At 37.0% G+C, this 17628-nt stretch overlaps 1 protein-coding gene across 7 annotated transcripts in view; it reads right to left on the bottom strand.

The window, feature by feature from the left end:
- Positions 1 to 1019: 1019 nt before the first annotated feature.
- Positions 1020 to 17628, bottom strand: part of twz (BTB/POZ domain-containing protein twz) — a 173433-nt gene continuing 156824 nt past the window's right edge. For 6 of the 7 annotated variants that reach the window (XM_067775588.1, XM_067775590.1, XM_067775587.1 and 3 more), the window contains 3 exons: positions 4208 to 4315; positions 3646 to 4136; positions 1020 to 1666 (listed from right to left, as the gene is read on the bottom strand). In XM_067775588.1, coding sequence (XP_067631689.1) covers positions 1224 to 1666; positions 3646 to 4136; positions 4208 to 4302 — 1029 coding nt within the window. In that variant the 5' untranslated portion in view covers positions 4303 to 4315 and the 3' untranslated portion in view covers positions 1020 to 1223. Of the gene's footprint in view, positions 1667 to 3645; positions 4137 to 4207; positions 4316 to 6715; positions 6829 to 17628 lie in introns of all 7 variants that reach the window. The other variant, XM_067775589.1, reaches the window with a different exon arrangement.

Raw genomic sequence — 17628 nt, 5'->3', positions numbered from 1 at the left:
AAACTGCATACTCAAAAAAGTGCATAGACAACCTCAAAAAAAATTCGCAACTTTCAAAAAATTTCATAGAATTTTCGAATTTTTTGGAAAATGCTTTTCAGATTTTCATTTTCATGGTAACAAAACTCACAGTAGTTTTTTCTAAAAATTTAAAAAAAAAGAAGAAATTTAATAGTTGAATATGATAAAAATTGCCACTGCAATTTTTCTGTTCGCTGTTGTGCATAGTAAACATTTTTTTAAATAAAAAAAATATATTTAAATTCTTCCTTAAGTTAATTCTAAGAGCTTAAAATACTAATCAATTAATTTAGTTAAATTGAGTATAGTTTTATGTATGCGTATGTATTGTAGACTACCTATGTATGTATATAGACTACGAATCTAAGAGCTCATTAAAACTGCATGAAATATTGCAGGCTTTCGACCAACGCACATTGCATGTGGCAGCAGCACACAAAACGCGGCAGCGTATTGAATTCTTGTGCTGAGTCATTGCATTTAAAACTTTCATACATTCATTATTTTTTTCATGCTCAATTAAATATATTCCTTGCAAACGGGTGCACCTCATAGTCCCGTCTTTTAGAATCCCGAAAATTTTCAGAAATCCCGAAAATACAATACAATCCAAACATAACAAAATGCGGACGTAACCAAATCGCTACAAAACAATATCCCGACAAAACGCAGACCATACAAATTAACTAAAATTTTGTTATTACACATAACGCCTACACTGTTGGTGTTCTGTGCAGAAGCAATGTGGATCGCGTAGCCGGTGTTGGATCGGGTAAGTGTTGTTGTGCAGAGATGACCAAAATATAGAACAATACTGAGGATTTGCATTTTGATTGATTTCGATGATTTCCCAATTTACATATTGCCGAGATTTTGTCGTGTCGTGAATGGTCGGAATTTGGACCTTTCGAGATTATGAATTGCTGAGACTTGGTCGTGTCGGGACTATGTCTTTCGGGATTTTTTATTTCGGGATTTTGTAGTACGGGACTTTGTTATACACCTTAATTGCAAATATGTTTGATTTGTAATTTTCTTCGCATTTTCAGTATTTTTTTTACCTATTTTTTATTTTATCATTTTTTTGCATCTTTTTTTCCATGATTTTCTAAAACACAATTTCGTTCCGTTATTTGTTTCTAAAAATTCCTTAATATTTAAACAATTATTTTAACGTATATAAATTCCCATCCATAGGACTATCACATTGGAATCCGACGCACCAGCAGATACTCGGAGAACTGTTGACCCTCAACACCACCACCGGTGCTCGCTTCGATGGTGAAACCGGAATTTAGTAGGCGTGTCAGCACCTGTACCGAGTTCAATTTGCAATAACCATTTAATGGGAAACGTATAATTTGCCGCCAATCACCTTGATTCCATGATACACCACTACGACTGGTTTGTGTTGCTTGATTGGCTTCGGGAAAGACTTCGTCGAGTAGTGAACGTTCGGCTGAGAGCATAATACGTTCACCCAAATCGGGTGATATATGCAAAGCGACAACTTCGTAATTATATTCGGGTGATGAGTTTGTGCGTGGACTACTTTTGATACGCGCTGGTGGTGTTGGTGGTGCGACGAGATAATTTCCATTACGTACGCGATCTTTGCGCATGCTCTCCAATTGTTTGATCATAGCTTCGGGGAATGGAAGAAAAATAAGTGTAATTAGACCATGTCTTTGTAATTTTATTGAGAATGTAATAGCAAAATATATGAGAATGGTATTTAAAAGCTTTCTAGGCTAAAGTTATATCTAATACTTCGAAGTCTAACTAGCTCTGCAACGGGTTCTGACTTCGGTTAAGGATCGACCAAAGATAAGCTAGCAATGGTAACTACAATTGGTCCTTGACCATAAAGCCAGCTGCTTAATCAGCAGCGAACTTTATAGAGTCAGAAGTGATTGCGATATTGACAACACTGGCCCCGCCGAGACTTGGATGGTGGATGCTAACACCAATGTTGTGATCCGTGTTGGGGGACAACGCTACGTCCGTGTAACTGTAAAAAAATTCCACCATATTCAGCTGTTTTTTGTCCCCGAACGAACCGATTCAAACGTTGACCGTACTCAACACTGGAACGATCCCAGTATAAGCTTTCGTTTCAGAAATCCTGCTGCCAACCGCTGTTGGTTGACGAGTATAAGAGGACGTAACTGGCAGCTATCATAATTTTATCATTTTCCACCTTCAGCCCCGGTCACGTGCAGATATCGAACGGGTCACGTAAAACATGGCATCCAAGATGCTCTTATGTTTTCCGCATCGGTACTGGAAGATGGCTGACCGACAACCAATAGTGTAAACGTGGCAGATGATAGAGTTAAATAAACAATGCAATGTCGGATTCATGCTTGCATTGCTTCTATGCTATGTAGAGGAATGTGGAAGGGAAATAAGCAGTTATATTGCCGAAATATCGAAGTTACAGAGCTGCGGAAAAAATGCAACAGTATGCGGAGGCTAGCAACCTGCGCGCAGCAGGACTGAGGCTCTCGAAAAGTCGGAAGCATACAAAAGAGTGAAGAAAGCTGGAAAGTGCTTTGCGACGAAGTGGATGAAGATACCTGAGAACAAAGATAAGGAACAGTAACGAAATAGTTTCGTTCAACGAACCTTATGATGGACGAGGAAAATGAGAGCCACATTTTGGACGTTCTCCGTCCCACCCAACCACTCCGAGAGGATGGGCAGGTTTCCGAAGAAGACCACATCATGGAACCACTTCATTAAGAAGAGCTCGGAGCAGCCCTGCGCAGCATGAAATCTAGAAAAGCCCCAGGTACTGACGGAACACCCTCGGAAACAATTAGGTTTGCTGCAAATATCTGCCTAAAACTCTGGTTGCAAATATACAACAAATGTCTCGAATCAATAGTTTTCCACACTAGATGGAAGACAGCACGGCTAGTTCTTATTCGAAAGGGCAACTCTCCATCATCCCAAAACCTTCGGGAGTGTCTTTATCTCTACAACAACAACAAAATCCAAAAACTAGTAGTGTAGAAAACCTTCGAGGTCCGTTTTGTCGCATTCTTCCGCGTGGAATCTATTGGTGTTAAGGGATAACACTCTCCAAGGGTTAGAGACGTATTACCGTTTTACGTTTCCTTCACGGATATAGATCTGGTACACGCCGTTTTAGCTCTTTGTTGCTCTAGCCCAAACTCTGCTTGAGAATTTTATTTCACGCTTGAATACTGCCAGTCGCCTCAATTTGCTTATTTACTGTCCAAAAGATTTACAGAGTTAACAGTTCCACTTCCAATGAAGGAAGAGTAAAATTCTTTGGAACAAGTTTCCGTCATACCGTGTAAATTTTGATATGTAGACTACTCGGTTTCGGCATTGTGCCATCTTCGTTCTATTTCTGAGGTTTCGAGTACAGAAGCACCATTTTATGTAGTAGTATGGGTGTACAAGAAAAATGCGGAAAAAAGTTTAGCATAGAATTCTCGTGTGAGATGTTTAGTGCTTGAAGTACAAGCGACAACTTGCGACACCCTACGAAGCTCTCAAGAGCATCTCTGGTTTAGATTGAGTACATATTTCCGAGCTCCTGGCCCTGTATAGTCTAATCTGCGTATTATAATAAAGTATAAATATACTTACGCTCAACTTCAAAGTAGCGTGCCTCCTCGAGCAATAACTCCAAATCGGGAAAATCTTCTGCAATCAAAAGTCTTGAGTTTCTCATGAAATTCAACACGTGTCGAAACATGCCACCATCACGATCAATAAAATAATGCTGCTTCAGTGAATCTAATACAATCGGTATTGTACCATTGAAAAGTTTAGCTAACTTAGAATCCGGATACTTGGTAAGCGTTTCCAATGAACTAGTATAAATCGTACCGCCCACATCAATATGTACTGGCGCTGTATAACGCGATGCAGCTGCGACGCATGGAATACCCGTAATGGGTTTATGGTTGGCATGCAAATAGGAACTGGCGCTAGCGACCGATGTACTACCTGGAGCACTAGATGAGCTGCCACCCACGCTTGTGGGCAAACCAATTGGTGGTATCGCTGAATTAGCTGTTGGTGTGGGTGTGGGTGAGGAGGAATTTGAGATCGTCGGTGAGACAGTGGGTGAGGCGCTATAAGAAAAAATGGAGTGGAAATTGCAAATTTAATAAACATTTTATTGGATGTAGTTGATTGAATGCACCTTATTTTAATATCGCCTCTGGAAAATATACGTCCTGTCGCTGATAGATCGCGGGGTTCTAATGATTTTGTATCTCTGTCGCGTTCGCGGTCCATATCGCATTTTTTTCTGCAAAGATATGAATGGAAGATATTTAATTATTTTCATGAAATTTTGCAACAAATAACATTTAAAAAGGGTAAATATTCAAATAAAAATGTTTTTTTATTTAATTAGCTATTCAATAATACCTCTATGTGAATCTGGTGACTACATGCGTCATTCTAAGACTTGAATTCGAAAAAGCGGTTCAATAAATAATCAGTTTTGGTCGAAGGAAATAGGGCTTTTATTTTATATGAAGTAAAGTTATAATTTTTTACCAGGGCCAAGCATTACCTAAACTGCTTACCATGCAACCGCTTATATAAAAAAAACAAGTAAGAACGGGACAGCCGAAGACTTCATACCTTTCATGAATGGGGCTGAACAATAATCTTATATGCAAAGTTTCAGGTTTTTTGTGGTCTGCGTGTAAAAACTTCGACTACGAATCACGTATTTCAACAATATATGACGTAGACGTAACTCTTTGATGAAATCTGATGAATTTTGAAGCTTCTAGCCGTAAAAAAGGGGCAAAAATGACAGTTTATATGAAGTATATAATATATATACCACCGATCTCTATGATTTTTTCAGACAACAATATATGCTATATACGTAAGCATTTGGTGAAATTTGAAGCTTATAGCTGTTAGAATCGGGTAGAAATTGTGAAAAGTTTCTTACCTGAACAATTGGTTGTATGAGATACATATATAATATGTATACCACCGATCTCAATGATTTTTTCAGACATCAATATATGCTATATACGTAAGCAATCGGTAATATTTGAAGCTTCTAGCTGTTAAAATGGGGCTTAAATTGCGAAAATATATATATATACTACATATATATACTATATATACCACTATATATATACTATATATACAACCGATCGCTATGATTTTTTCAGACCACAATATATGCTATATACGTAAGCATTTGTTGAAATTTGAAGCCTCTAGCTCTTAAAATAGGGCAGTAATTACGAAAAGTTTCTTATCTGAATAATCGGATGTGGGCGATATATACTATATATACGACCGATCTCATAAATTTTTTCAGGCAACAATATGTGCAATATACGAAATTATATGGTGAAGTTTGAAGCTTCAATCTGTTAAATTGAGTAAGATATGACAAAAATCCTCTTTTTCTGAAAAATCGGTTGTATGGAGGATATATGCTATAGTGGTCCGATCCGGCCGGTTCCGACAAATGTCTAATCGGACACCCAAATACACCCGCTCACCAAATTTTATCAAGATATCTCAAAAATGGTGGGACTAGTTTGCATACAAACAGACAGACGGACAGACGGACATGGCTAAACCAACTCAGCTCTTAATCCTGATTATTTCGGTATACTTAATGGTGGGTCTATCTATTTTCCTTTAACGACTTACAATTTTGGGTTTCGTGACGAAATTAATATACGATTTCATTTTCATGAAATGTATAAAAATATAAGGCGCGATAACCTCCGAAGAGATTTAAGCCGAGCGTCTCCTCGAATTTGCGTCATGTTCCTTTTTAATTTTTAAATTTTACAAAATGGGCGGGACGAAACCTACTTGTTTTATGCCGACTCCGAATGGCATTTGCAAGGCAGATGAATTTTGAATGAGAGCTTTTCATGGCAGAAATACAGTCGGAGTTCTTGTCAAAAACTGCCGAGGGGCGACACCGCTTAGAAAAATTGTCTTCCAATTTGAAAAAAATTGTTTTCGAAAATTTTGATGTTGCTTTTCCCGGGGCGTGAACCCAGGACCTTCCGCGCGAATGGCGGAGCACGCTACCATCACACCACGGCGGCCGCTTATTGAGAAAATAAGCAAACGACATATTGAACTCTAACTTTCCCTTTCTCATGCTCACATAGCACAGCAACCAATCACGGTTGCCACACCGTGCTTTCATTTGGTACCAAAATTATTGAAAAAAGGACCAAATATCAAAAAAAAATTGCGAAATTTTTGATTTATTTTATTGTGATACAAGCAATTCAGAAATACACAAGAGTGTCGCATTCGTCCTAAAATATAAAATTTTATGATGTTTCTATGGTTTCCTGTACAAAATTTTATTTAACGTTGCTAATAGGAGATTTTTTTAATTCAAACTGCACAAACAAAAATAAAGTGTACTTTTAGGTATTACATTTTCGCATATATAGGATTAGTCTACGTCTTTTACCAACCAATGTTTTGAATCTAGTTTTGCTGAAAAAATTCATATTTCCAGCATTATGTTATTGGTTGCAATGAAATAAAATGTATAGCGATGTTAGGCTTTAGTAAGAAATAGTTCAAAAATGTGCATTCTGGTTTTGCGAACTATGTGGCAAACTCAGTAAATCATAAATGAAATTAAGCAATTCTTCGAAGCAGTTTTGTTAATGCTATTTTTATAGATACTTACATTTTCTCCTAAACGTTTCAACTTCATACTAGATTCAGTAAGTGTGAGTTTGGAAAAACTGAACTGTTAATGAAAGTGTGGCAAATGTTGTGGGTAGTGTTGTTAATTATTACCTCAAAGAAAAAGAAGAAAAGATATCAAAATTGTGACTACTGCCTAAAAAGAATCAAAATTAAAAAAAATGGACCAAATTGGCAACCTTGTAACCAATGTCGTTTTTAACGCATACAGATATTGCCGACAACAAACTTCTTTTTAACGATTTATTGGCGTGAGAGAGCTGAACCGTGCTTGCTGAGATAGCTCCAGCGAACCAGAATAAAGGTGCGTGGCGGGGTACCCACTTAATTCAATTTTAGTTGTGTTAAGGTGGGGTTTTTTGATTGGATATTTAGGGGCAATTCCGCTCGTGGCACCTCCCATACAAATCAAATCATTGGTAAAAGTTAAAACCTTATTCCTTGATTAATACATCAATATTTTTTCTAGGAAGTGTGCCAGATAGATCGTTTGGAAAGTCTTTTGGTAGAGAATCGTCTGCCAAATCTGCTAAAAATAAATATTTTCTATGATGCACCAAAAAGTTATTCTCAAAATAAATCAAGTTTGTTATCTCTTAACTGTATACATAAATACAACTTCTTACCGTGACATAAACTATCCCATATCGTAAATAAGTCTGTTGTTGCTTTGTCTTACCGTGACATAAACTATCCCATATCGTAAATAAGTCTGTTGTTGCTTTGTCTGAAAACTTAAAAAACTGATTGCTTCGCTTTTCACATGCGAATTAACATTTTTATTATTTTTATTTTTTCATTTAAATTTTATAAGCATTCAATATCTTTGAATACACCCACACACACATTGCATGTGCTCTCACACACAATCTCATTACTTATGTGAATTTCCTTTTTGTTCCCTGCGCGCGTAAAGCAATGCACTGCGACATACTGGTTGGCCCTGCGGCACAAGCGCGTAGGTTCTGCGTCAAGCCACATTTACTGAACTGAAATGCCGCAGTGCCACAGCAGCCACAGCAACAACAGCGTACAGCTTTAACAAGAGAGCAGCAACAAAAGGTGAACTATTTATGTACATGAAGTTAGCAGCGTCAGCAAAGTTCCATTTTTATCCCGCCGGCTGTACATTGTTGCCGCTCACGAGGTCTTCGTGTGTTCCTTGAAGCATTTAAGGTTTGGGTCGTCATACTCGTTTGCTGTGTTTATGAAAGCTAGCGTGTGGGAGTGCAGTCTTTTACTTTGTTTTTGTTACGTGAGGGCATGATAGGTCTTATGCTTTTTCTTCTTATTTTATGTATGTACATATGTTCATGTAGGTATTTATGCCCGTAAATGTTGTGACATAATTCAGCGACAACGCGAACAGTGGTCTATTTGAAGATAAAAGCCGAAAAGGGTGTACAATGTACTCTTTCTTAAACGGACACCTAAGAGCCTGCCAAATTTGTACGCTTATGAAAGGTGTCCGCTTATGAGAAAAGTATTATTGATGAATGTTTAAACAGTTTTATTTCCAAAACAAGAATATTAATAGACAAAAGTAAGAATGAGTTAGGAGGTTCATAAAGCTTTGTTCATAAATTAAAGAATAAAATTGTGTGTACAAAATATTCAAAATAATTTAAAAAAGTCAGAAATTTTCGCTTGGCGAGTTTTTCCTTTAATTTCAATATCTTGAAGATGTAGTTGAATATCAATTAGCAGTTCAACACCCCTAAGGTCGCTGTGATTTAAAGAAAAATCCTTTAGTTTTTTATAGCTAAGTAAGCCTCTTTATAAGAAGTAATTTTGTCAGCAATATCATTTTCTATTTCATCTTCAGACGAGATGGCCAGCGATTCTTGGAATACAGGTAACATTTCAGTATTGATATTTTCCACGTCTTCATCATTAATAGATATTTCATTATCTAAATACAGTCCTCCACGTCAATTTGGATTTCGCTCTGAACTCGATTAATAACTCTAGAGAACTGTGCAAGTGCTGATAAAGGAAGGTCATCTTCTGCAGTCCACCCGCTTTCATCATTGGGCAAAACGGTTTTCGCAAACCCAGCTTTAATAAAACAATTTTGTATTGTCTGTGGACTCACTTGTTCCCACGCACAATTTATCAATATTAAGGCCTTTTGGGCAGCAGACTCCTTTTTCTCTCCGGGTTGACGTCAGTGTCCCACAAACTTAAAATTTGATCTTTGTTTTTGATAATGCTAGCAGCTTGCGTTTTGCTGATCTTACCTTTCTTTGCCAACTCTCGTACACTTAGTTTTTCTTTCTTATGAATTTCAATGACATTAACTTTGTCTTTAATACTCAACACTACTTTAGGCATTGCGATTCACGTACGCACACACACAAGAAGATACTAACTACGTGTATGTAATAGGTACATACCAAGTAACAAAAGGTAATAGATAGGAAATGAGTTGGTAATAGCCAAAGTGAGGGCCTACTGCTGAATTCATCGCTGAATTTTAAAACAGCGATATCCTACGAAATTCATACCTGAACAACTCGCTTACCCGTGGATATTAACTAATAAATTATATGAATTACCAACTCACATACTTGGGTAAATGTATTGATCAGCTGTTCACCTTACCGACTCACATACATGGCAGTGGGTTGTTCAGTTGTGCTAATAACTTTTATATAAATACTTTTCTTGAAAATAACAACAACGATTTTAAAACGAAATTTGTTTCGTCTCTCACCCCGCAACCTATTACCAACTCGCTTACCTTTTTCAGTTCTGAACTCTTTTGGTACTGGGTACATTTTTATGTTTTTTACTGTACTCAAAACAGGTTCTTCGTATTTAGGGGATTCCTCTACATCCATGCACGTATTAGTGAATAAGCAACAGCTGTACAAATATGGTAAATAGTAAATGACAAAAAGTGTTGTAAGCTGTCCGGTTATGGGAAATTAAAAAGCCCTTTGGGGTAAAAAGCAAGTGTCCGCGTCCTGTTATGGGAGGGTTGTCCGCTCAAAAGGGAAAAACTTAAAAAATGCTTAAGGATTTTTTTGGTACTGAAAAAATTGTCCGTTTATGAGGGGTGTCCGCTTAAGAGAGGTGCCCGTTAGGAGAGAGTATACTGTATATATCACTCAAAGGCACAATTGAAGGGATGTGTGGAATAACGGTATAACTCAAGAATCAACCTTTTGAGAAAAGTGAAAAAAACTTAACAATGCAGGTAAAAATAAATTTATAATAATCCTACTTGGTAGGATTTTAGATATTATGATTCTTTGATAAGAAAGAGTAACAAATTTTATATATGGGGTATTCCATCCCATTTCGACCAATTTTGAACCCGACCCCTTTAGAATTGGCTGAAAGTTTTTCTTTTTTTTCTAGCTTACGAAAGACGTTTTTCAACAGTTTTTCAAATTTTTTCATCCAACCCAAAAAATGTTATGAATTTTTAAAAAAACACTGTTTTTGTTTTCAAAATGCTATAACTTTTTCAAAAATTGACCGTTTGGGATCTTTTTTTTGATTGCGGGTTCGAATCTCTTTTTTTTTTTATTTGTTTTTAAATGTACTTTTCGGAAAAAATAAAAAAAAAAATGTGTAAAGTTTTTTTTGTAATTTTTCAGTTTTTCGAGATTTTTCGAATTTCCCCCTTTCTCATAAAAAACGTCAATCAATTCTGCAATCATCCCCACTAATCTCGGAGTGGGCCGAGAATTTTTTTTGTTTATTTAATTGAAAAAAAAACTTTAAAATTTTTTTTTGTATTTTTTCCGAAAAGTACATTTAAAAACTACTTAAAAAAAAAAAAAAATGATCCCAAAAAAATTCATAACTTTTTTTGAGTTGGATGAAAAAATTTGAAAAACTTCTGAAAAACGTCTTTCGTAAGCTCGAAAAAGAAGAAAAACTTTCAGCCAATTCTAAAGGGGTCGGGTTCAAAATTGGTCGAAATGGGATGGAATACCCCATATATAAAATTTGTTACTCTTTCTTATCAAAGAACCATAATATCTAAAATCCTACCAAGTAGGATTATTATAAATTTATTTTTACCTGCATTGTTAAGTTTTTTTCACTTTTCTCAAAAGGTTGATTCTTGAGTTATACCGTTATTCCATAGATCGAATATCAAATATTTTGATTGTGATACTTTATTAAACAAAATAGTAGATACATTAATAACCATTGTTAAATACATTATATTCTATTATTTAGATGTGCTTATAACTATTTGTTATTTCCTTTTGTTACTTTTAGCAATCTTTTTTTTTACTATTTTTATCATTTTTAAACTTTTTCTATTTTTAACAATGGAGTTCTCTGTCTGCTTAGTCATTTTTGAAACCACTTCAATTCTTTTATTTTTCAGTTCTTTCTGGTCTACGACATTGAATATATTTTCATACCATTTCGATGCTTCACTACTGCAACATTTTATTAGAGAGTTATAACGGTTTTCCATAAATGAAGCTAATATCTTTGTTAAATATCACAATTATTTTCTAAGATTAATATGGTATGTGTATGTAATCATGCTTTTTTATTTAGTTGATTTATGGAAAAATGGTGTAACTCGACTTATACCATTATTCCACACATCCCCTCAATTCATCCCAAGAAGTCAATACTCTATCATCCCGCTTGGCTCACAGCAAATACGCTGCCCCAATCTCATGATCCTTGATTTTCCTCACAAGATAGGGAGACATTTAGGTGGCGTATGGATGCCAACATGATATCATAATTTATCACGCTGGATTCGAATACTTTTAAGGCGGTCTGGCTATCGACCGTACTACCCTGGAGAAGTCTGGCTTCTATCCCTATGGCATGGACCTCGGCCTGAAAGACAATGCATGAGACAGGGAGACGGTGCGATTGATGTACCGGTATTGTTGAAACTCTACAGTATCCCAAGCGCCGATACGTAGTGAATGAGCTATGTGCTCCCACTGTTTGGTTACGTCGTTGTATCAAAGACGGCTCTCAGTGAGCTAATGCGAGAACCGATTAGAAGGAACTTCAACTCCCTGTTTTGTGGGCAGCTCTTCGGCTTCTTTGCGTTAAATAATGTGGTGCACTTTCTATGATTCGTCTTTACCAATATATTAACGCCTTATTTTCCATGCAACTAACCCAGCTGGTGTTGTCCAAAATATTGAGTTGCACCGCATGTGTCTCCACCCAATCAACATGAAGAGATATGCCTTAGTGTAAATCAGATGGATCGGCTGAACCTTTGGTATGAACAACCAGCTATAAGGATCTCGACAGCTGGCTTGATGTCAAGAGATCATCATATTTCGAGCCTGGCCGAACTCGTTTACCTCAATGCATTGGTTGATGTTATATTGCAGTGGCTGAATTTTTCGAAGTCTCTTTCCAACCACAGAACCAACAACATGTCTCTGTTTGGCGTTTGCCTAGACATGGTGATGTCAGTCTTTGCCTGCACGAGGATACTAAATAGCCGGTAATATGTGCTTTCAATTGAAAGGATCCCCATATTCCAGGTGCAAGCCATCAAATTAAAGCCCTTAAAACCCTGGTAGTAAAAAGAAAGAGGGAACTCAACCATGGCTTGTAATTTTTTATTTGGAAGGGGTATTTACGAGGTGAGTTCCAGATTCAGCGCACAACCCGCTACAATAGTAAGCGATTACACATATAAGTTTTGAATCCGATGGGAAATGGTTAAGGCGTGTTGTGCAGGGATACAAGTTCAGATTATCCTACAAAGACTCCATATATTAAACTTTAAACTTAAACCACTGTAGGACAACCCATTTCTTGTCGGAACCAAGATATGTATGTGATATTTTGACCTGCATATTACCATCAGAAGGTCTGAGACTGGAAACCCCATTTACTTGATTTTCAAGGACCACCCTAGTGTACGCTATTACATACACTTTTTCCTTTTCCGCCTACTCACGAGCCTATCTCCCTGTGACAGCACACGCATAGGCATAACTAAGCACATGCAATCTATGACTTCCAACAACAATATTCGAAACATAACTCCAACTTTATAGCCTCAAAGCATTTGCTACAGTTTTCTTTTGACTTTGGTAAAGTTTTCGTACTGATTTCCGTAACTAACCTTTATGGGTTGCCTTAAAGTTTCGCGGGCTTATTGTTGTTGAATTTTTGCTTTGTTTTTATTAAGAGTAAATTTCACATATGGGAATTTGAGATATAACGGTGTATGTAAAATATTTAAAACTACAAGTTGCCTCTTATGCCAGAAGCCGTAGATAATCGTCTGCTAATATTTTTATTATTAAGTATTGCAAAAGTTAAATATAGACTGTAACAGCGATTAGCAAGCGAATAAGAATGCACAGACAAAACGTAATCAATCACTTGCCCCACCCCCCCCCCCCCACAAAACGGGGTCAAGGGGCTTAGAATATACGCGAAGCAGGTATGCCTGTCCTAAGAGGGGAATAAAATAGCAAATTGAATGAAGAGGTTATGTAGCGCCACCCTTTCAAAGTGTTACCAGCGCAAAATGTAGTGTCTCCAACCCAATTGTCAACCTCACCTACCCGTGGCGAAACCTGTTACTTTAATACTTTAACAGCCGATGCTCTGGCGACCCCAAGTTCCTCACGGATCTATGGGATGGGAGTGCGGGATGGCCTCGAAGGTTTCATGTGGTCATACTAAATCGTTCCCGAGATGGTCGGGCTGGTGCCTTAATGGTGATTGTTACCGGAACGTACCGGATCTGCACCCGGCAAAGGACCATCAACACCGATAACACCCCATGGCCTTCGGGGAGTGTCTTTATCGCTACAATAACAACAACAACAACAACAGTGGAAATACATCTGCTTTGCAGCTGACATTAGAGAAGAAGCACGGCCTAAATCTACCCGACTTTTATTATGCTTATTATTTCTTTTTAATTAAGGAGCACTGCAGTGCCCTCTTGCCGCTGACCCACAGTTTTCATTATATATTACTTGGTAAGCCTTTACTCTAGAATTATTACTCTAGTACTTGATACGAAGTGTTAATGGAGCGGAGAGAAAGCAATGAGCAAATATTACTCGAAACAATTTGATAAACATTTAGAGCAGAGTTCACTAAGTAGCTGAGGCAACAAACAATATTTAGCATAGCCTATTCAATTACCAACAAATGATCTAGCAATCGCAGCAACAACAATAACAACAGCAGTTAACCCTTTCCCATGAGCCTATGGCTATTAAAATCATTCGAGTATATATGTAAGTAGTAAAAATCCCTAGGGCTGTGTGATATCTTTTTGTATGTTTGTATGCATATGTATATGTGTACTTTGCAAATCCCCTAAAAGCTTCAAATCACAAAAACAAAAATAAAGGAGTTAAACTTTTCTTTCCTCTGCGTGTTTGTGTTTGGATAAATGTATTTTGTTTGTATTTGTATTTAAAAGATACTTCATGTATGTATGTGTGCAGGATATGCAAACATCTCTATCTTACCATACGTAAATGTAAAAAAAAAATTTTCTTTTTTTCTGAGGCATAAACCTTATCTCAATTTTAAACCGCCCTCAGAGGTTTTGTGTTTTGCTTCAGTTCAACTGAAAGCCAAACCTGAGCAAAATGTGAAACCGCACAGCATTGTAAGAGTCACATATACACACACACACATTGTTAGAATTTTAAGCATATGCATACACATACGCATATATACAAACGTACCTACACATTCAACAAATGTAAAAGTATCATAGGACGAGTGTAAGATATAAAACAAATGTATGGAAAGTGTCTGCAAGCGGATTTGTTTTAAATAATTCAAGTCAGGATGTGTTTTTTTGTTGTAACATACAAATTTACATACCAAAGCGTATAGGAGGTGTACAAGATTTATATGAGCATACCTACCTAATAGGTATATTTGTTCACCGTTTAGGATAGTGACGTGCAAGTCAACGGCTGGTTCGCCAATCAATATCAATATCCAGCTTTTCATTCTCAAGCGAGGGAGCACTGGGAGCTCTAAAAAAAGGCGTAATTGCCTAATGAAGTTCGATGTGTAAAGCTCATATTTTTTAATTAACTAGAATTCGCTCCCAGATTGAAGTTAAACCCCAACTGATGGTGGTGAGCTTTTTCAGAAGAGCTTCACCAACTACTTATCGGTAACAATTGATACCGACAATTTTTTGTTCAATTATCGGCTTATTATCGATAAAAAATAATTTTTGAGAAGCTATCGGTTTTTATCGGCTTGCCATCGCCATAGGCTTGTTGTTGGTTTGTTATCGCCTTCTTTTATTTTATATTGAAGGTTTATAGGTATCTGTTTAATAACAAACCTATGAATCGTCGAAAATGTATAGACAACAAATTGGCAACATTCCAAAAAGAAACCGATAACTTTTCATAACAATCTATCACCTTTTTGATGACAAATCCGTAATAAATTTCGATTAACTGCTATACCACGCCGCTAGCAAACTGTGAACACCTCGATAACAAATTGTTAGCTTTCTTGACATAAAAACGATAAATATTCCCTAAAAAATTGATAACTCTTGGATAAAAAATGGATAATTTTTCTAAAAGTTATCGATTGTTTTTCGATACTAAATCATAAACTTTTCGATAACAAGCCGAAGACTCTTAGACAAAAAAATCGGCAACACATCGACAAAAAATCGATAAGTTTTGAATAACAAATGGATAATTTTTCTAAAAGTAATCGATTGTTTTTCGATAGTAAATCATAAATTTTTCGATAACAAACCGAAGACTTTCGTTCAAAAAAAATCGGCAACACTTTCGGTATCGGGTTTGGCTTCTAATCTTCCTTTTCCACTCCCCTCCTTTCGTTTTTTCCTTCCCTTTCTTGTCTTAATTTTCTGTCTGATTTTGCTCATATCAACTCTACCACGCAGACCGTTTTACGCCTTATGAAGAGATGAACCACTTTTGAAGCTTTTAATTACATATGAATACTGGCACCGATCAATGGTTAAGGGCAGAATAACATGCTGAACAAGATTTAGTCAAACATAACTCAGCCTCTCGATAATAGCAAAATGTGCACACTCGCAACCTTATCCATAGGTAGTCACGTATGGCGAACCTTATTTTAAGACTGCATATCCAACCATCGCAGAAAAAGGAAACACAATTCCAGCTAGTAGTGCTTCATTTTGCCCAACTGCCATCTGGACGGTGCAACAGGTCAAACTCTAGAGACAGTCCTTGAGTGATCTTGCCTTTTAAACGGGGCACTGCTTCTACAACAACAACAGAAATAAGAAAGCTTGGAATGGTCAAACTAAATCGTTCGCCCCACGACAACCTCAACTGACTACTGTAATAATCGCCCGCATTACAGCCGAAACTGTCCCGGCATGAGTCTAATATCTGGCCTAAGTGTGCCCTCGGACAGCCACCTCAACCTAATCTAACCTATTTCATTACCTTCTTCTACGATCATCGGGAAAAAGATCACTAATTTTCTTGCTTTAAACTCGAGGGAGTAATGGAATGAGAGATTCATAAAGAGTGAAAGATCGCTAAACTGGACTGGCTTAATTTAAAGATTATAAGGAAGTTGGAGCTAGCGAAATATATGGAAGCGTTCTGGAAGTAGAAGTCGCAGCCGGTAAAGTGCAGCGTGAAGAATGCTATCCAGTGCTCAAAGATGTTTTCGATAACGCTACGACCATTTTGAACTAACTCAGGAAAAATTATATGGCAACTGAAGCTTGAATTCGCCCTGCTTGAGGAAGATGACTGCGCCCTACTAATATGATCTTGAATATCAGATAGCCAAGCGCTAGGCTGACATTATTGCCTGAAAATTGAAGACGAATTAACGAATTTCCTACAGTTCGCTATTCAAAGTGTGACTTGAAAAATAGTGCAGTCGCTTCTTGCTTCAATGGAAAACGGGTGAAGGTGAAATAAACTTCGGTATGGATGTTATCGAGCTTCCGGAGGACTTATGCAAGGTGATCACAGCGATATAACATGAAGCCGGTATCCCCATTGGATGCGAACAAAATTTCCTCCTAGGGTTTTCAGTATACCATCCTCACATATTTTTGAGAACATATGAATATATTTTGCACTACTTCCGATTTCTAACTTCGCTCTTCGGCGCTTCCAGCTTGATGTTCTTATGAAATATCGTTATGTCCTCCCACAATAATCAAAACATCAAGTTCACAGTATAGGATTGCAGTACTATGAAAACTGGTGCTTAACCATATGGCGGACAAAGGAGCGAAGAAAGGTGGTGGTGTCATCTCGTTGTCGTTGAAGCAGAATAACTGCACTGAGAAATTACTGCTTGAGGCACGCCAACGAGGGAACAAGCACGAGCACATACGCTGGAAAAATGTTGAACAGTGCAACAAAAGTGAATATAGAACAGTTACAAATAAGATGTTCCTTCAATGCTTTTGAGCCCAAAAGCGAGTAAGTAGGTATGGAATAACGAACAAAGGGGAACGTGCAATCTAACCAGCATTGTACGTGCAAAGCAGCGAGTAAATTTTTAGCTCAGAGAGAATTTAAAAATTTTCCAAAAAAATTTGGACTTGCCCCTGTAAAAATAAACGGCGAATATAAAGAATATACAAATTAAATAGTTAGTAGCCAGAATTTTAGCAAAACTCAAATGAGATATATATTTTATGTAACAAAATTTTAACAAATGCTCCACTGTATAAATTTAACAAAACAAAAGCAGTAAATCATTCGTCGCACACAGGGCAAACAATCTTTTCATATTGCACGCTTGCTTCTTGGTATTGAGTACTATTTCTAAATTGTATGTTTGTTTGTAATTGCATTTGCATAGATATTAGACCGTACCAAAAAACAATTCATCAACAGTTTTCTGCTGGTATGTCCCAATTGACGTTCTGAGCTACTTTTGTTTAGCATG

This window comes from Eurosta solidaginis, chromosome 3 (assembly GCF_040869045.1).
Source record: "Eurosta solidaginis isolate ZX-2024a chromosome 3, ASM4086904v1, whole genome shotgun sequence".
In the NCBI taxonomy this organism is placed as follows: Eukaryota; Metazoa; Arthropoda; class Insecta; order Diptera; family Tephritidae; genus Eurosta; species Eurosta solidaginis.
This window is presented reverse-complemented; position numbering and strand designations above follow the sequence as displayed.